Raw genomic sequence first — 21,178 nt, forward strand, 5'->3', positions numbered from 1 at the left:
AGAAAAGTCATATTTGATTGCATTAAACAACGTTAAACAATGTTAAACTCACTTTGCATGTTGCTTTGCCACTCGATGTGCCATTCACTTTAAGCATGCGCATACTCTCTATAGAACATTCACCAGAAATAGCTGATTTACAAGCTCACAATTCAAGGTTGTGCTTTGTTACATCTTGTGTACAGGAAAGGTACATAAGAATAAAACATATTTTTGTTCGGCTTCCTTCAGACAATGCAGCATTATGTAATAAAACCATACACATGCATACAATCTTGGCATAGGCCATACTATTCTTTCAGTATAGCTGCCACACTACTTTGAATGTAACAGTATCCGTGTATGTGCTACATACACAAACTAGTATGTGGCACTGTGAGCTTGTAGATCAGCTATTTTCACTATTACGACAAAGTATAAAGTGGTTGAGCTTAAATAATAGATCAATATTAGATCAACAATTACAAACTACTTGTAATTGTATACTTCATCATGGTATAAAATCTAGAAATGTCTCCAAACACATCAGCCTTTTACACTAGAAAAGAACATGAACATGGCTAGATGTACTGAATTGCTTATTTGAAACACCTGTGGTATGCATTCTCATACTACACATTTTAAGATCTTTAAAAAACATTGAATCATGTAGCTCAGCTGTTAAGTTTATTTCTTTTATTTTTAAGTATTGTTGATGACAAGATATGTGAAAAGCCAATCAAATATCAGCCAATACAAGGGCTGGACAACCATGTTTCCAAACTTAATGTTGCCTTCAAATTAAAAATGTTTCAGACAGACAGCTGTTATAATTGTTTGGGCAAGAGCTCTTCATAATAATGCAGAGAATGAAAGAATGGAATATACTGCAACAGTCTCGCTGTGATTAAACATCTTAACTTTGTTCACAAAAAGCAAATTTAGGCCAACAGCCAACACGTGACAAACATCAAAAAAGGGCCCAACTCCTGTCAACTGACAGAATCGGCTACCAAATACTTTGTGCATAAATTGCATAATTTCAAGTTTTCAATGTTACTGTCTTTTACACAGTTAACAGCAGCACCTTTCAAAATAAGAAAAAATGTATAGTATAAAGGAAAAAAAATTATAGTATAAAGTGTATATCCCAACGCTTTGGCATAAATTGGGCTGCTACTGGCCAAAAAAAAAAAAGAACTTAAGCTAAATAAAATAACCACATAGCATTATTTCAAGTTTTCACTTCTACCGTACATTTGTACAGTTAACAGCAGCACCTTTCAAAATGGTAACCCAGCATAATGGATAGTTTATAAAGTGCTAACGCTTTGGCACAAATTAGGCTAACACTGGCCTAAAAATAAAATAACTTTGCATAGCCAGCATTAGCAAAAACCAAAAATATATATATATATATTTTTGTAAATAAAATAAATGTGGAAAAGGCCCATGTCGTACATGGTGCACAAAGTGTGATTACGCCATCCAACTGCATGAGCAACGAATTCAGCTCATGACTCTCTCAAGTGCATTTGCATCCTCGGTGTCAAGTTGTACAATTTTCCTGTCTACGGGAGAAAGAAAAAACAATATTAGGAAGAGTTAAAAAATAACTGGATGTCTTGTAATAGTATCAATCTCAAATTGTTAGAAAAATAAACATACCGAAATGCAACACAATTTGATGGATAATATCCATGCTGTGTTGACTGTCAACCATGTTGAAGGCAAATCCTTGTTTGCCAAAACGCCCAGTGCGGCCAATCCGGTGAAGGTATGTCTCGTTGTCAGCGTTCCCATCTCTGTCCACAGGAAGGTCAAAATTCATGACAATGGAAACTTGCTCTACATCGATGCCTGCATGAGCAACACAGACACAAAGATAATTAAATAAAATTGAGGTTGGGAAGAGATTGTGAATTTTACATTAGTATACAAGGATGAAAAGATGCACTAAACCCATGATTCAAGACCATTTGTGATGTAATGGTTTTTATGATGATTTTGAAAGTTATGACAATTTGAATTACTTCTCAGACAAAGACAGTATTTTTTTCTTAACCTTACTATATCAAATTAAAGAATGGTTTGGGTTATAGTTATGTATTGTATACCATGCCACTCCACCATAATAGAAACATTCAACAATAGAAGCATTTGTCAGATTGACTGTACATACTACAATATACAGTAATACATTACTGCTAAAGACCAATTCATCCATAGTAAGACGTGCGTGTTTGTGTGCCTGCTGACGAACAGTGAAGGAAAAAAAAAGTAGGCCACTTCAAAAGATCATTGAGATTCCCTTTATAATTAACCGGTTTAAGTAAAAGTTGCTAAATCCTAATTGATTTCCAACTGTCGCAATGCATCATCATTAATTCCCTAGTTGTACTATATGATTTACCTCTGGCGCACACATTTGTGGTCACCAGCACTTTCTCCTTGCCATCCCTGAAGCGCTCGATGACTGCAGCTCTCTGTTGCACAGTCAGTTCTCCACTCAGCAGTGCCACCTGGTGCCCTTCCTTGCTTAGCTCAGCAGTGAGCCAGCCAGCCATCACACGAGTCTGAAAACAAGTCAATATGTTGTCTGTCATAACCTGGAACTTTCCCATTCTACCCTGAATTTGAACCTGGGTCTCCTGCACAAGTGCTGAAGGTTTATCCACTGAGCCAATAGTGACAACTTTCTTGCTGTGGGGAGAAATTTAATTTTGTGTCAATCCACAAACAGATTGTGTCAAAGGTTGTGTCACAGGAGAGACCAAATACAACGACCCAAGTTATATTCTATTATTTAGCATAGTACTCATCCAAGTTCGCAGCACTCAACGTGGGAAATGTGATTGTGAGGGGGTATGCTTGGAGATCTGAACTAGTGTGGCATGTGCAATATTACGTCTTTGTGTGTGGAGTCTGTGGACGATGGCGAAGATGAACAGGAGGAACCATCCTATGTTTTTTTTCTTTGGTTGTCATGTTTGTAAAGTATGTCTTTGTCTTGTTTGCATGTGATTTTTTTTAAACAATGTGAGAGAGAGAGAGAGAGAGAATACTCATCCAAAGCTTTAAGATTAAGCCACATGACTTACATGGCAGAAGATCATGGCCTGTGCGATGGTGATGCATCCATATATGTTGCAGAGTGCTGCGAACTTGGCCTCTTTCCCCTCGCATAATATGTAGAACTGCTTGATGTTGTCGAGTGTCTCCTCTTCACGCTTCAGCTTGATGACATTTGGGTCGGGAATCACCCTTTGTGCAAAGTTCCACACCATGTCGTCAAAGGTGGCAGAGAACAGAAGCATCTGACAATCCTTAGGCAGCATTCTGCAGCAGAGGGGAAATGGAGAGGTGTTTGTTGGAGAGTAATATACTTTGTCCTGATGACATGTGCTGGTGTCATGCACCAAAACATAATTATCACACCAATTACACACTATGGTCCACATTCACAAAGGAGAAATACGCCACAGTGTAACGGAAGCGTAAAGGTCATGCGTATATATAGCGGAAAATCCGTCCGATCAAGCTACGGTTAAGTCCCGTGTTATTCAGGGAACCAGGTGTAATCACTTAATTTGTGCGGATCGGCGAGTGTATCCTTTCCGCATTTTTTCCAAGCGATTCGCCTGGTGTCGCCTGGTTTGATGGAACATCCACGACCATATAAGGCAACAGGAAATATCGAAATACGTCATCATAGACTGCACAGAGGATTCCCAAGTTTTAATTATATACAACAGCCGCGAGTAGCAGTTAATTTTGACAGGCGGGTCTGCACGGACAGATCTTCAAGCAAACAGTGCGAGTTATATGTATATAATTATAAACGAAACTTGCCAACTTGGCACGCATTGCTTCACTCCTTGTTAAATGTCAGAACGTTAATAAGTTAACTGATGTTACAGTTACTTTTACATTATGAGAAAGAATTTGTACTGTTCACCACACGACCAAAAGCTATATTAAAACTCGGCAATGATAAAAGGCCCTATTGATTAGTCTACTGCGGTGATTGATTCCCTGCCCTGCACTGTCGGATTTGGAAAGCAAATATATGGACATGCATGGACACAGGACATATTTTCTTTCTTTTTTTTCTTGTGGGATTTGGACTAAAGGCTATATTTCATCCGATCCAACTACGTTGTATGTTTCCTCAGCTGCAGGTAAGAGTTGGCTATTCTCTGTGGCGTCCGCATGTGATCAATATACATTATAAATTAATACCATGACGCAAATGGAGGCAGATAGGTGCTTGCAGCAAAGGCATTTAGGCCTACGTGAAACTTGAATTGGCTGAGTCTCTGTCAACATGCTGATCAGCGATTTACAGTAGTAATAATAATCATCATCAACAGCCTTTCTTGTCTGTCTGTCCGTCATGTTTGTGAACAAGCGCAAGTGGAGGTGAGCTGGCTTAAAACTATGATATGACTGGCCGACTTTCAAACACGCTGATGCCATTCATTCAAATAGGCTAATGTGGAAATCCACGTAAATGCCTGTCATGTAACGTCACTTTATGAGCGTAAACGCCGTTGTGAATGAGGACCTATATGTTGTGAGCTTGCTTGATCAGAATTAACAATCAAACAAGAAACAACAAAGAAATAATGCTGAACTGAAATATTAGTTCTAACTATTAATGAGTGTTAGATTTAGGTGCACCAATGTGCAAGTATTGACAATACTGTTGACTTTAGTGAAAGTTCTTAAAAGTTTGAAATGACGACACCAAGTATGAAATATAAAGGTTTAATGACTTCTTGCAGTAGAAAAATACAAAACGTGGATACAAAATGTGGCAAAGGTTTCAATTATTTACGTGGATTCTGTCAGTCTCGTTGCATCAAGAAACATGTCAACACTAGTCTGTGTACGTTCATTCTAGGTTGTGAGATCACCTAAGTGAGACGAAATTCCGTTTCCGGTTAACTTCTCTTATTCCAAATAAAGAACAATAAATCCACAACATACATTTCAAGTATGCAGTGAACAATACTAATAATGTCTATTTTGAATACTATTTCAATGAACTTTTTAACTCAACATGAAATAAATCACAACGTGACTACAGTCTATGCCTGCACACTGGCACACCTAAACACACCCAATAGCTGCAGCTATATTCTGCCTAGGATTTCATGACCCCTTTAAAGTATTTCTCTGAGGGGAAACTTACCTATGGATGCGAATGCTCTGGTCCTGATGGCCCTGTGTTGATATCATGACATCCGCCTCATCCAGAACAAAAACTCGTATCTTCTTGGGGTCGATGGCCTTGAGCTTCCAGCACCAATCCAGGACTGTGCCAGGTGTCCCGACGACGATCTGCTCCTGCAAGACTGTACCTCGCTCCACTGAAGGAAGCATAAAGAGATCTAATAGCATATGTTGCAAGAGCCCTTTGCAGGACAATTTACAAATGTAACTGCTTTTACCTGGCATCCCCATTTTGGGTATGACATTATAGCCGAAATGTTAAAAAAATAGCTCATCTACAAGGTCACAACGGTCTATTGTTGTCTCCACCAGGCCGAAGGCATGGGGAGAGAGTATGTTTTGCACTCCGTCCGTGTGTCCGTCCTTCCGTCCTTCCTTCCTTCCGTCCTTCCGTCCGTCTGTGAACAGCTAATCTCCGGCACCGTTAACCCGGGCGATGCCAAACTTTGCACACACACTCCCTGGATGCCAACGATGAACCTCTGCCCCACATTTTCCAGAACGGCCTGTTATAGCGCCTCCATGAGGCAGCTTTTCACATTTTGTACCTAAAACTGCACCGATCTGCGTGAAATGTTGCATGCACACTCCCTAGAGGCCAAGGACAAACCTTTTACCTGCATTTTCCGCATCTGCCTTTTATAGCGCCACCAGGAGGCCGACTTTTGTAAAACACATTTTTTGATATTACTCCTCCAGATTCTGTCCAAAATTCTCACAAATCGTTACACAGTATCTCTATGGTCATGTGCTCAAGTCGGATCTGTCTGATATTTCATATTCCATCCTAATTGGCTATAATTGGCTTTCACAGTTTGCAAGATTGCCCCGTTTTGAACAATAGCCTCAAATCATGAACGCAGCATGCAATTTACGTGAAATCTTTCACACATTTTCTTACTAGGCTGAGGAATATATCCCACCCTTTTCACATTGGCCTGTTATAGCGCCACCAACAGGTTGATTTTTGCAAAACACATTTTTGGAACAAAATGCCTCAAATCGGTACACATGATCTCTGTAGTCATGTGATCAAGACGAGTCTGTTGGATTTCTCAGATTGTACACTGATTGGCTAAGATTGCCTTCCAAAGTTTTCAGGAGTGGCCCGTTTTGTACAAAATGCTGCACATGTCCTGCTCATCCAGAATTCTATCCTCAGAGATGCTATGAGTGATCTGGCTCTGCATTTCCTCAACAAAATGAAGGAAAAGAAATCCTCCTAAACATTTTGCCAAACATCACACACACTCCTATCCTCCTGGTGGAGACCTGTGCCCGGAAGGGCACTTTTTCTAGTTAGAACATGTTTTAAACGTTGAATAAGGTTTAAAAGTGGTTAAAATGCTAATTCCAAAATGAAAATACTTACGTCTATTGCCCCGAATGGCATAGGCCAGTTTGACATCAGCGTAAAACTTCCCCATCTTTTCAATGACCTGGCCGATCTGCAGAGCAAGCTCGTATGTTGGCGCAATGCAAAGGCACTGCAAGTGCAAAGAAATAATGTAATTAAGTGACTAGTTTTCAAGCCTTGTTAGGAAGATAAGCAGACATTGTGGGGTTCTAAACAAAATAAGACTTACCTGACACCACTTGTCAGCTGGGTTGACATGGCTCAGCATGGCCAATGAGAAGGAAGCGGTTTTACCTGTGCCTGACTGGGACTGGGCAATCAGATTCTGAGGGCTAGAGCAAAACAAATATGGGACACGGTTAAGATAGAAGAGGTGAGAGATAAAGCCTAAAGCCTGAATTATATGTTTAGATGGCAGATCTACAAGCTCACATTGCTTTCAAGGCGCTACAACACCCTACATCTTAGCTTGTAGACCAGTTCTTGTTGGCAATCGACAATGTCGTGAGATTTAAGTATAAATTAAGGTTACTGTAGTACAGTACCTGATCAGTGCAAAATAGTTTTAAAACTAATACTGTTGACTTTATGCTGTTTTATCACTAATTTGGCATTCTGAAGATAACATGCATTTATTGAAGCTAGTGAATATGCTACAGCGAAAATTAACAAAACCAAAGTTTGGGACGGTGATTAAATAGTTGTCCAGTCAAGATTAAGCAGTCAGAAGGAGAGGCGCTCCGGTAGATCGGCGACTGATTTAAATCAAACGATTTTCACTCCAAATGACACGATCGATGATCTGCAATTTACCCAAACGGGAGAAACCGAACTTTAATGACAGAGCTGCACCATTAAGGTGTAAAAGTCAGATATAGAGTATAAAATTGCTTTGCAGCTTTGGGACAGACCCAGACATGCCCCTCATGTTTTGCACTCTGTCCATCCGTGTACAGCTAATCTCCGGCATCATTGGCCAAACTCTGCACACTCTCCCTGGATGCCAATGATGAACCTGTTATAGCGTCACCATGAGGTCGATTTTTGCTAAACTCATTTCATTACATTATTCGTACACATTTTATCCATACATCACGCAAATCGCTATATACCATCTCTATAGTCATGTGATCAACACGGACCTGTCCGCTTCCCCATATTCCATCCCCATTGACTAAGATTGCCTTCCAAAGTTGCAAGATTGGTCCGTTTTGAACAAAATGCCTCAAATCAGGAACACAGAGTGCAATTTGAGGGAAATGTTTCATGCACATTCCCACTATGCCGAGGAATAAATGCCACTTGGAAATGTACACATCAACCTCATGGTGGCGCTATAACAGGCCCATTTGTGTTTTACCTATAACTGCACCGATCTGTGTACAACTTTATATGCGCACTCCCTAGAGGGAAAAGGAAAAACCAGACTATTTTTCACATCTGCTCTTCATTGCGCCACCAGGAGGCCGACTTATGTAAAACACATTCTTTGATATTATTCCTTCAGATTTTATCCAAATATCACACAAATTGGTACAAATGATCGGTAGTCATGTAATCAAGACGGGTCCGATTTCTCATATTCCATCCTGATTGGCTATGTCTTCCAAAGTTTTCAGGAGTGGCCCTTTTGTACAAAATGCCACAAATCATAAACACAGTGTCCGATTGCGGTGAAACTGTGCATGCATATTCCCACTAGGCTGATTATGGAAATATGAATTGGGGGTGCTCCACTTCTGACCCCAACAGAAGTGTCTTCAGCAAAATTATGATACTCGGGCCTCTCTGATCACTTTCAATGTAAAACAGATGAGAAAGAATATGATTGTATACTGTAGTCACAATTTGCAACACTAGATTATTTTATAATAGGATGAATCTAGACTAGTTGCTATTCTCTATATGCAGACCGCGGCCATCTTACCATATAAGTTAATGGCTAGGTGCAACTTCCATTGGCAGCCCATTCATCCAAACAGAAAAGTCCTATCTGATTGTATTAAAGAACGTCAAACTCACCAACTCAACATTGCAGCTGTACGGAAAGCTTGAATTATTCTCTTTTTATCCTCAAAGTGTTTGTTTCATAAAAAATCACTGTATACATGTAATGAGCTACTTTGTGTCCTTGCAGGTGATTATTTTTCTAAGTGCTGGAGTTTGGAAGTGCTCGTTAGATATCACTCAATAGCCCTATGTACCACCTGTTTTGAATTACCACATAATGCAAGAGGCAGCAGGACATTAGCCTGGTTAATAAACCAGACCGAAAACGAGTGCTTCCAAACTCTGATGGAAACATGGCCGTGGTCTGCAAATGGTCAATACCCTCCATTGACATCCCATTGATCCAAATTGCATTTCTGATCTGCTTGTATTAACAATGTTAAACTCACCAACATTGCAGCTGTAGGGAAAGCTTGAATTATCCTCTTTCAAACTGCAAAGCATTTGTTTCATAAAAGTCCACCGTAGACATGTTATCAGCTACTTTCTGTCAAGACATTCTGTGCAGGTGATTCTTTTTTTAAGTGTTGGGGTTTGGAAGCGCTTGTCGAAGTCACTGAACGGCCATGCGTACCTCCTGTTTCGAATTTTCACATAATGGAGGCAGCAGCACGACCCGTTGATAAAAACCAGTGCTTCCAAACTCCAACACTTCCAATATCACGGCAGAGAATTTCTTGACAGAAAGTAGCTCATAACATGTCTACGGTGGATTTTTATGAAACAAACGCTTTGCAGTTTGAAAGAAGATAATTCAAGTTTTCCCTACAGCTGCAATGTTGGTGAGTTTAACATCGTTTAATACAGTATCGGAGATGCAATTTGGATCAATGGGATGTCAATGGAGTGTATTGTAACTCTAGATTCATCCCATTATATAAATATCTGTGCAAATTGTGGCTATGTATACTGTAGCACACAAAATCTGACATTCACCGTTTTTCAACAGGCTGAGCATGGAGCCCATGTTCCCAAAAAAAGTAGATAACATTGTGGGTTAGGTGTAATTTTAGTGGAGACTTCCGTATGAAATGTTATTAGGCAAAGATCAGACTTTTATCAAGGTCACAATTTATTTCAACCCTGATATTGGGATTCTATGATATGCACGCTATGATTGACAATTGAAGTTGATGATTGATCGGTGCCATACTTTTAGTGCTGCCAGTCTCCAGACTTTATGTAACTATATTTGCATAAACATGGTGACCATCATGAAAAAAATATATAGTCCCGCCATCATAAAAAGGTACTCACGGCTCTGCAAGCATCATTGGCAGTGCATTTTCCTGGATCCTTGATGGCCTATTGAAGCCCATGGTGTAGACACCCTTAAGAAGCTGAGGTTTCCTGTTGAACACCAAGCCAATACTGTCATGTTATGAAACTGAAAACAATATACAGTAACGGCATTGGATGAAATGTATATAGCCTTCTGGAAAATTACTGGAAGTTCCAGACTTACAGTCTGAGCTCTTCAAATGTCTTCACAGAGAAGAGAGGAGAGTTGGGGTCTCGCTGGAGGACCTCAACGTGGTTTCTATTCTTCACAAGATTGTTGCGAATCAATTTATTCAGCAGTGATTGTTCTGCTGCGCTCACTGTAAAATACACAATGAACTGTATGAGTCGAAAGATCAGACTTCAGATCAATACAGTAGCTGTATGACAAGGTTATATATCAGAGGGAAGGGTGGCCATTAAGATGTTTGACGATATGATATAGGAGAGAGCCATCAATTGCAATTCATACCACACCAACATTAAGCATGCATGCATTTTTTAAATTCACGATATTGTGCAAATCCATCATGTCATTATGTGGAAGTTTTAGTGTTAATTTAGTTGATTTATTTTACAAGTTGGACTTTATCACCATTTCTTATGTTTATAAAATGTGAAAAACTGATCAAAAAACGAATACATTGTACCTTTATCTGGTTCCTCTGCTTTCTTTGGTGCCTCTCCTTTCTTTTCAATCACTGGCAAATCGTTCCCTACATAGAAGCAGCATACATTGATGTCATACAGATCATGAGAATTAAAAGATGGCTTAAGATACAAAAGCATTTTAATAATGCCAAGATTAAAGTTACCATTTATCTCTCCTCTGATGCTCAGTGGAGTGTCCCGGTCTATACGCCTGATAAACTGGAGGGGAACACAGAAACAATGCATGAATGCAATGGCATTATTACAGTACATAATGCAAACATCACAGCACATTTACAGGACCAAAATGGAAACAAGCCCTGAGCTTTTTTGTGTTATCCTTTTATCACGTACCACTGTACCTTTTTTGCAAACTGTTTAAAGTATTTAATCAAACATAATGCAATTACATAAATGCATAAAACCACAGTGCAATGCCATAATAGACAGTACATTAATAGGTGCAAGTTTGCAAAGAATCACACGTGCTACTACTAGACAGCATAACATGTTAGCCATGAAATTACATCATGTTAGCTTAACAGGTGTGACACAGGGCACAGGCTATTAAGGGTCACTCGACAAAAAGTACTACTTTACAAGTTACAACGAATTTTTTTTTTGTCTATAATTCTTTTGTACATGGTACATTTGTACATAGTACATTTGTACATAGTTTTCCGGTAATTTGGGTCGAACTGTCGAAAGAATAATTCGAGAAACGATGTATTAAAGCGCATTTGATGTTTGCAATGCATGCCATCAATGTAAAACTCGACACGTTACCTGTCTGGGTTTAGGTTTAATAGTCGAAGCATCTTGAACATCGACGGCCCTTGACCAAGAGTCTGAAGACATTATTAGATGTTAATAATGGTGCTTTCTTCAAACAACAAGTTAACTTTCAAAAGTTTTGTTGATGTGAACGCGATGCTTGTGATGATGATGATGCTCCCGTTCATCAGGTGGAGTGGAGAGAGACCGTGGAGCGAGTGGGTGAGTCCCATGGCCTGAAGGGACGATCGCGCTGTGATTGGGTAATTGGTTGTCAGGGGCACATGGTTTTACCTGATGTGTAAGTTTCGTCGTATTACGACCACGGTGTCGCGCACAAACAAAATAAGCCGACCTACAAGTTCACAACACGTAGCAGTGCCGCCAGGCGTTGTGAGCTTAGTTGTACATCTGCTACGTTTGGTTGATTTTGAATTCATACCCACGTGTTCTCACTCAGAGACTCATCTGTCGTTATAGTTACTGTCCACGGAATACATGTGTGCGGTTGCCAACCAACTAGCCAATCACAGCGCGACGGTCCCTCCAGCTATGAGACCACTAACCCAATCATCCCTATGATCCAGACAGACAAGTGGGAAGAGCAGCGTGCGTCATGGCATGTGCCACTGCCCAGTGCAGTGCCCACCAGCCCACCCCACCCTGCTGGGTCAAATATTTGACTAGTCCATTTGACAAATTAAACGAGTGTTGATATACAACACCCCTAATAGCAACATATTTTAACTGTACGCACACGCACACGCACACACACAGTACAAAGTAATTAACATTATTCTTATAGCCACAGAAATCCAACAATGTTAAAGGACCACTTCACCACTTTTCAACATCTCTTCATATAATTGGTCCTCACTCATAGGAGGGCTTTGGGCAGTTCGGACACCCGTCCACCAGTGACATCATCATTAGGCAGATGTTTTTTTAAACAAGATTTGTTTTAAAATATATTTAGATTTGTATTATCGTGAGAACGATGGCTTCAACTTTTGCATTGCAACTTTTCAGGAAAAGAAAGCCTGCCGTTTCTATTAGCTTGGATTCACCATCGGCATCGATGATGTATAGGCTGGTGTACCAGGCGCTTTGTGTAGGCCTACAGCTACATGCTCCTTCCATGAGCCTCCTGCCATGTCTTCTATAGAGCGTCGCGGTCCCGCCTCCTACCCTGGCCCAGGAAATGAAACCCAATGCATTATTCTCATAGACATTTCGTAAAGTATTTATTTAAAGACGGTTACGCCGCGGACAAAGCCAACTCGAGTCGTGACAACTCATGACAACACAAACAATATTTTGGACCAAACAAATAATTAGAAAGAAGAAAAAAACGGCAGGTTACAACACTTTTTTTGTTGTTTTTCTTCTTTGTAATTATTTGTTTGGTCCAAAATATTGTTTGTGTTGTCATGAGTTGTCACGACTCGAGTTGGCTTTGTCCGCGGCGTAACCGTCTTTAAATAAATACTTTACGAAATGTCTATGAGAATAATGCATTGGGTTTCATTTCCTGGGCCAGGGTAGGAGGCGGGACTGCGACGCTCTATAGTCCCTGCCATGTACCAGACCTTAATTGCTGAGGCTTAGTCCTTGCTGTGCTTGCCCCTTTTCCTAGATTAGTATTCATCCTTTTGTATTGTATTTTACTTTTTGATAACCCAACTGCAACGTATTAACTGAACTGCCAATTACCTGTTAATTGATACTAATTGTTGTTTCCTGTATTATTCAGAGCATACAGAGGCAACATCGTACTGTGGGGGAGATCTATTGGGAGGGCTCTTCCCCCTCCTCACTGTGTGTGTGTGTGTGTGTGTGTGTGTGTGTGTGTGTGTGTGTTAGAGTGCACCTAACCCACCAGTGTTTGTAAGTGATTTTGTAGTGTATTTGCTGTGGAGTAGTCAGAACCCTCACCCCACTAACTTCTTCCTCTTCTTCCTCTTCTCCCCCTGGTCGATTGTTGACCCCTGCTTACCCTTTTAATATTAAATTGTACTGTATAACTTGATTGATCGAATTAAACTAAACTAATATTTTTGTTACAATAAATGGAAAGTGATTATCTTGAGAAGCACGTCTCTGCTCCTATGATTACAACGAACCTGTGTTGCACTTTATACTGTTGCACTTTAATTGAGGTCCTTGGGTTAAATCCCCAAGGTGGCGTAGTCGAAGAATATATGTGTATTTCTGCCAAGGTTACACAGATATTGAACAATAATTTAACTCTTGAGGGTGTCAAATAAAACCAAATGGACCATTTGGTTTCATTTTACACTCTCAAGGGTTAAAGATCTATAAGGGTCCATTTGGTTACCAACTCTCCTCAGCTGGGGACCACCTGGAACCCTCAAGGACCACTGGTGGTCCCCGGACCACTGGTTGAAAACCACTGAGTTAGAGAACTAAAGAGTTGGCTGCATTTAGGCTATCAGGTTTCAAGATTCAAGAGATTTATTGTCACAAGGATGTAACATGCACTGAGAAAAAAACCTAGGTTGAGATGATCCATACAAAGTAAAAAATAAATACATAGTACTAAAGTCATGACAGCCCTAAAGGCCATTTCTAAAATAAGGTTAAAAACACAATGTGATTGAAACCCAATCAAAAATCCTTAATCAACTAAAGTAATCATATTTTGTGATTTCTGATTTCACATACAACGCAAGAAAACATTTATTCTAGAAAATGAGATTATTTTTTCATATGCTGTATTAAAGACAACATTATATTCTTTTAAGATGTATTACAGACAACATCTTCCTCTTCTCTCATTCTGCAGTGTGGAGCAGCAGATTTGACATCATTATTGCATGCTGCCAGTGGTGGAAAAAGTACTCCAGTTACTAGTTACAAAATAACTAGTACAAAGTAACTATATAAAGTTTTCAAATAATTGTAGTGGAGTACAACATGGGTAGGTACCCTCACAAAAAGGATCACATTAGATCAGTGACACTGGGTGAAAAACATGGGTTACAAAATCGTGGAATAAAAAGTATTAAAAAATAGTTACTTTCCACCACTGCAGATTTAACATCACGATTGCATGCTGCAGCTATCAACTGTTCTGTTTCTGGCTTTGGGAGATGTGTTCACAATATTGATAAACAGAATGAATATAAGTGTGAATTCAAGAATGTATGTGGATTTTGTGTGTGTGTGTGTGTGTGTGTGTGTGTGTGTGTGTGTGTGTGTGTGTGTGTGTGTGTGTGTGTGTGTGTGTGTGTGTGTGTGTGTGTGTGTGTGTGTGTTGTGTGCCAACGTGTGACTAAGAGAGAAAGTGTGTAGAGACAGAGGTTTATTGACAACCTGTTCATTCAATTCCCAAAGTGGATCCTGAAGCGGATCTCAGCCAACCAATACTCCCACACATGCACCATTCCCATCTTCACACCAAGCAAAGGACCTTAAAATGGCACCGGGGTGATGATATTGATTGTCATGGTAACCTGTGAAGAAATCAGCTGCATCAGACTAAGTGCTCACAAAAAAATCCCTCATTGGGTTCAACACATTAAGGCTTTCCGACCACACCAGAGAGAGAAAAAGGTGGAGGGAGAGAGAGAGAGAGAGAGAGAGAGAGAAATATAGCGGTTTATTCAAGGGAGACATTTATGTTCCCAGCTTCCACCCACCTTTTCCACCTCCTGTTATTTTGTCTCTCCTTGTCTAGTCTTGTATTTAATTTAAGGTTCCTAGCAATCAAAAAGGACACTTGAGTGGTGCGAGACGGAATGGATGGTACTGATGCTATGAATGCAGAGGGGAGGGGAGGGGGGTGTTTATCTGTTGCAGTGGACTCTAGCTCTGTCTCATTCCCCCTCTTTCCCTCCCTCCCCACTTAGCTCTCTCTCTCTCTCTCTCTCTCTCTCTCTCTCTCTCTCTCGTTCTCTCCATCGCAGTCGCTCTCTTTTCCTCCCTCCCTCTCTCTCTCTCTCTCTCTCTCTCTCTCTCTCTCTCTCTCTCTCTCTCGTTCTCTCCATCGCAGTCGCTCTCTTTTCCTCCCTCTCCCCTTATCTCTCTATCTGTCCCTCCAACTCCTCCATTCAAAGGAGGAGAGACTAAAACATAGTTTTTTTTATAACCACATGTTGCTGCGCTGATTTAATTGCTGCAACGGGTGAATCCATTGTCCTCCTCTTTGTGGTTTTACCTCCTGTTCAGATCCAGGGACCTGCATCAATAGCCACCTGTGGCAGCATCTTGTTCTCTCACCACAGGCAAATAATAAAAAAGGGATAAGAAGAGAGGCTGTGGAACAGGAGGATATCTTTCATGATAAATGGACTACTGAAACAGAGAAAGATCACTGATACATCCACTTGAACCCAAATGAAAGGTAAGATATTGATGCGGATGCTGATGATATGAGATGATTTATTAATACTATGTCTCTCACAGATATGAAAAGCAAAATAGTCAGCATGGCATTGATAAGTCTTCCTTCATTCACAAAACTGTGCCAACAGGTGGTTGTAGTGTGTCTACTGACAACAGCGCTGACACAAAATGTTCAAAGTGGATGGTTTAGTAGTGGCTGTTTAGCTCCCCTGATGGGCTCAGTATGATTCATCCAGCGCAGCCCATGGGACTGTCACTTTGTATGATGATTACTTCAAGCTGAGATAGGCTACAGTACAGTAGTCGGTAGCTGAGTTGGAAGAAAAATAAACAAAACAAAAAAATTAAATCAACTCAGTTCTAAAAATAAAATAAAATAAAAATACAATTAACTACACACTGTGATTATTCATTTGATTATTCATTTGATTATTCTTGTTGTGAATGTAGAAGAAACAGTCAGCTGTGCTTGAAATGTGCTAAATTACAAATATGTTTTAAGTTTCTGCAGCAACAGATAGCTCTCTTTGAGGGAGAAGGTACTGCACACACGGTGGCACTATATTCACACAGTCAGTAGAGGAGCTTCTGCATGACCTTTTCTACTCCATAAATTACCATATGCTGTCCAAAATCCCACTTTGACTTTTAATAAGTTATTTGTCAGTCAATGATGGGTCCTCCAACTACCCTTAATTTAGTTGGATGACATGCTGATCAAATGATATTTATTTCGAAACAACCCAGAGAAGCAATGTATTATTTACTGTATACCTCACATCATAAACCAAGCTAAATTCTACCTGAGAATTATTGATGCCTTTGAATATGAATTTACTACTAATACTGCATTTATGGCAGTATTTAAACAGCATGTTTCCTAATGATGTTAGGTACCTTCATAAACATGTGACATATTGCAGTTGTGCTATTTCTTAAGGTTATTTTAGAGATACATTGGCTACCTGTGTCTCCCATCATGATTCTATGGAGAACATTTTTGAGGTTACCATGGTTATAAAACTTTTGAGGCACTGAGCCGGCAGATGGGCAGTCGCATTCATATTGCTTCAGTGGCCCACATTGGCTTTGATGTCATGTCTCGATAACAATGCATGGGATAAAGAAGAAAGGGGAGCTTTCCACAAAGGGCCGCTGTCTAGTTTTGCATCCTGAATTAGCATGTCATTATATGATGCATTTGTTCTTTGTCTCACTTCAACACTCAACAAAACAGAATCCTAAAACCAGCACCATGCCTGGACTGATGAATAAGGAGAGGTGGAACGCATTGCCCCTCAGCGTTTCTGATATAACTTCCTGTGTCAGGGGCTACACTTTGGGTCTGACTGCCTCCATGACATATGAAAATATTGAGGATCATCCTATTGAGGGTGAGTAGTATACTATAGGACAGGTGATAAGATGTCTGAGAATGGGCATCATTCATAATCAGCACAGTAACATGTTTGCTAGTAAAGGTCAGCATTCTTGTGGGATCTTGGGCAAATACTATATGAGTGTGAGGCAGAACGTGTCAATCCTCCTCTCCAAATGGGTAATTTTAATATTCTGTTTGGGATACATTTCTTTACTTGTGCAAAATATGCCATAATGCCATAATCTCCGATCAAATCTTCCCATGTTCTCAAGCACCTCTTAAAGCCTCATAATAAGTATAAACAGATGGTCCCTTCCCCTCCCTAATACTGGCTTTAATACTTTACTTAAAGAAGAAGGTTTTACACACCTGCCCTTTGATATAATTTTCTTTATATTTTTCTCTCCACTTTAGGAATCTTTATTTATCCACTGGAAGAAAACTCCACTGTTGTGGGGTTCGAGGCTATGATATCGAGTCAAATAATAACATTGCAAATCAAGGACAAAGCCAAAATTGACGACTGTTACCTTGATTGCTGCAATGCAGCTAATGGGGCGTCCCGGGGTTGTACTGGTAAGAATGAGTATTATCTTGTGAGAGTGTGTTTATGAAAATCCAGAGATTAGGAGCACAAAGAAATGCACAAATTATTAAGGTACATATGGTGTAAAATAAATAATGGTTTCCTTTAGCCTTGCTGACATAATCACTGGGAATATTTTCCCTTTAGCCTTGCTGACATAATCACTGGGAATATTTTCCCTTTATTCAACGAAAAGAAAAGAGTGAAAGTTTCATGTTTTCTAATTTAATCTGTTGTCATGCATTTACATTGTGTGAAACACATAACTAATATGACTAATACTGTAGTGATTGATAAGGATTTAAAGCCTTTCGTTTTTGTGACCCTCATGTTTGTGTTGACCTGTGTGTGGGCGAGTTGTTTCCCAGAGGAAGGAATGAACCTTGGCTTTGCTCATCAGAAGATCAGATACACACAAAAAAGAATCTGTCCTGAGGCAAATGCTTCACAGTTCTATTCGACTCAGTATGGTTGAAATTGTATTTGAATCAGTATGGTGCTGTGCTTTTAATCTAGTCAAGAATGCTTAGAGCCAACAGTGAGATCCAAACAAACATCCAAATAACAGAAATACTGCTTGTTCACCACAGAATACTGGCTGTTGCAAATTTGTCTATTTTAAACTTGATTAAGTTCTGTCAGGAATCACTTCATCACGTCATTAGTTAAGTTAAGTTAATCATGTATTGCTTATGGATAGAGATGGCAATTAGTTATAGAATAGAAGTTGTTGTTGGTGTTGTTTTAGCTACAGTGATGTCACGCTGTAGCATGTGTGAATAGGGGGAGGGAATTGTCATCATTGGAGTGGTGCTCCTTCTGTGGATTTGACTCTTTTTTTGTGGCTCAGAAGCTTGAATAATGGATACTTCCATTTCAATTTCTCATAAGATGGTGGTTGAAGCATTCCCTAGTGTGTTTGTACCTACTGTACAAGACGATGGCGGACACGATATACAAATACCTGTATGTGTCTCAGAGAGTGGTTGTACTCTTGGGGAGGGTCCCTGCTGCAGCAATACAGTACAATACAATACAACAGCCAGGTGGAGGCTGGGGTGGTAGAGGCGCAGATTGAGGCTGGGGTGTTGGAGGTTTTGCCGATAGCAGCAGCAATAACATTATGTCAGCATAGAGAATGTGAGCATAAAGGCCTTTTAATAGCTAATAGCTAAGTAAGAGAAATGCATGGTTGGCTATCAGCTGACACAGGATTGTGTGACTGTGATTGTCGGCCTCAGGCCTAACTGGGTTAATGTCCAGTAAAAACAGAAGATTTTAGTTTTTCCATCTGGTGTCACTGTGTAGGACATATAATGATGGATGAGGACTTGGAGAGGACTGTGCTAGTGGTTAACCTTGGGATCATCCCTGCCATGGAGACGGTCAACATTCTTGTCAGCACTTCTTCTGAACTCTCCACCCTTCCAAATGGGGGCATCCAGGTCTCCTCCCCATCTGTGTGCACACCTCGGGTACAGAGGACCATCAACGAGGAGCAGGGTTTATCCCCTAACTTCAACAGACCGTAAGAAGAATGAACATGAAACTAGCTATATTTATTCACCAAGACAAGGAAATAATAGGGCTCAACAGTGAGTTAACGAAAGTAACATCCTCCATAGAGGATTGTATTATCAGCTATAATATCGTAACAATCCAATGTAGACTTACCATGATGCTCCGGGTTGTAAAATAATGCTGTATGCTCCTGTAGAAGCCACACGTATTTAAGCAATCAATTTAGTTTTAAGTAATCATGTTTAATTCACAATGTCATGGAGAAATACTTCACAACCCACAATCCTAATGTGTAACAGCCTCTCTGATTGGTGTTACTTTCCATCATCAGTACTGTTGTTCTTCACCCTCTCTGTCCTTTTATCGCCTCAGGACAAATAAAGGCTGGATGATAAATGTGATAAAACATGTTACTTTCTATATTACAGTTGCTGCTACTGTATGTCATGTAATGCATCATTTATAGGTTTTTCTTTTTACTTCTAATGATATTGCAAATCGCTGTAACAATTTTCAACCTGTTACGGTATATCTGTGCTGATAGAGGGTGCAGCAACTTCTGATGTGATTGTGTTTCTCCATAACATCTGAGTTTAGTTTAGGCTACTAATGTAACATTTAATACCAATTCAATTTCATGACTTCCCCCAACACTGAGTATACTCTACCATATAGGAGGGACAGAAGTACCTGTTCCCCAGGTGTTCACGATCAAACCCCCACCTCCAGCCCTCAGCTGTGTTTGGCCACACTGCTGGATGAAGAGGTCATCAACTCCATTGACTATGAGTTCAACTTCCAACTCGAGATCCGAGCTCCCTACCTCCTGGCAGGTCAGAGAATTAACATATATAAATACTCCTGGCTGGTTATAGAATCAACTAAAGTGAAAGTTGCTCAGTCGAATTTGTACCCGTTTTTAAAAAAAAGTATTTAAAAGTATATGCTTTTAAAAATATTTAAGTACTGAAGGTCAACTTCAGGTCAAAATTCATGTCAGGTGCTGTGTCTAGGTGAAACATGACCTTTGACATGATCTAGATGTCTCAATAGAAGATAACTCATACAATTGTATGAGTTATATTGTATTAACATACAGTTGGGTGCCACCGATATTGTCCCTTATTATTTGACCCATTTAGGCCTGACCTCAAAATTTTAAAAAAAAATCCAGTTTTCTGAAATAAATATTTTCACGATTTTTCAAAAATAGCAGACCTACAAGCTCGTAGCGCGCCACTCGCGCTATGAGCTTGTAGATCTGCTATTTTTCAATAGCTAAATTATAACATAATGTTTAAAACACCAAAAGGGGTTCCCGCCCAAAATGGGTTAACTGTCCTTTTGCGCAGATCACGCAAACCAGCAAAAAGGACAATATCGATGGCCTCCAACTGTACATTACCATACAGATGGGCAAAATAACATTCTGTTCATTAAAAAAAAGTTACATAGTCATAGTGCCACTTGAAGTGTAAATACATTTTCAGTACAATTTCTTATAAAAACATTAATAGCGAAAATTGTTGATCTATAAGCTCGTAGAGATGCTATTTACGCTATTTTTGTGCGACACTGTTATACAACAAAGTATAGAATAGGGCTTAAGTGGTTAGGTCAATCAGAATTGTCGAGTATAAAAATCTAATACGATGTTTTCCTGTAGATTCCATAAAGAAAATTAACAAAGAAAACAAGCTTCTCCATTATTTGATTATTCACTGTGTGAAGTTAGGGGCGCTCCTGCCATCATACATCATCGTATATCATCTCATTTTGGCCAATGACAATTTGCGTCTTCAATGTTCTGCCCTCACTTTCATCTTCAATATGTACTTTGCTCAGCCAATCAAATCATCGCTATGGGGTAATCAGCCAATCACAAGCCAATGTTTGTGTTCACACAAACCCGGAAAGCTGGGCATAGGAGGGTCTAGCACCCCTCAAAAAGTAATCGATAGAGTAATTGCTACGGAAATATTGGATAGTTCCAGCCCTACCAGGATACATTTCTTTCCTGTTGACTGATTGT

At 39.8% G+C, this 21,178-nt stretch overlaps 2 protein-coding genes across 2 annotated transcripts in view; one reads left to right on the top strand and one right to left on the bottom strand.

Moving 5' to 3' along the window:
• Positions 1-658: 658 nt before the first annotated feature.
• Positions 659-11,543, bottom strand: ddx19a (DEAD-box helicase 19a). Its single transcript, XM_079524024.1, has 12 exons — positions 11,303-11,543; positions 10,681-10,735; positions 10,516-10,581; positions 10,050-10,185; positions 9,842-9,934; positions 6,804-6,906; positions 6,590-6,704; positions 5,177-5,354; positions 3,081-3,318; positions 2,393-2,555; positions 1,648-1,839; positions 659-1,550 (listed from the first exon to the last, which is right to left on the bottom strand). The coding sequence occupies exons 1-12, from the start codon at positions 11,372-11,374 to the stop codon at positions 1,489-1,491; spliced, it is 1,473 nt and encodes a 490-aa protein (XP_079380150.1). The 5' UTR covers positions 11,375-11,543; the 3' UTR covers positions 659-1,488.
• Positions 11,544-16,913: 5,370 nt separating this feature from the next.
• vwa5b1 (von Willebrand factor A domain containing 5B1) overlaps positions 16,914-21,178 on the top strand; it is a gene marked incomplete at both ends in the record, with an annotated part of 28,938 nt that continues 24,673 nt past the window's right edge. Inside the window, 4 exons of the mRNA XM_079520178.1 lie at positions 16,914-17,052; positions 17,454-17,615; positions 18,934-19,153; positions 19,822-19,979. Of these exons, the coding sequence (XP_079376304.1) occupies positions 16,914-17,052; positions 17,454-17,615; positions 18,934-19,153; positions 19,822-19,979 (679 nt within the window). The remainder of the gene's footprint in view (positions 17,053-17,453; positions 17,616-18,933; positions 19,154-19,821; positions 19,980-21,178) is intronic.

Source organism: Electrona antarctica (assembly GCF_951216825.1).
Source record: "Electrona antarctica genome assembly, chromosome: 2".
Lineage (NCBI taxonomy): Eukaryota > Metazoa > Chordata > Actinopteri > Myctophiformes > Myctophidae > Electrona > Electrona antarctica.

Coding starts and splice junctions, on each gene's coding strand:
- ddx19a (XM_079524024.1), bottom strand. CDS start 11,374: ATGTCTTCAGACTCTTGGTCAAGGGCCGTCGATGTTCAAGATGCTTCG. Junction 6,907..9,841: donor CCAATGATGCTTGCAGAGCC/GTGAGTACCTTT, acceptor GTTTTGCTCTAG/CCCTCAGAATCTGATTGCCC. Junction 1,551..1,647: donor TCAAATTGTGTTGCATTTCG/GTATGTTTATTT, acceptor TTTCTCCCGTAG/ACAGGAAAATTGTACAACTT.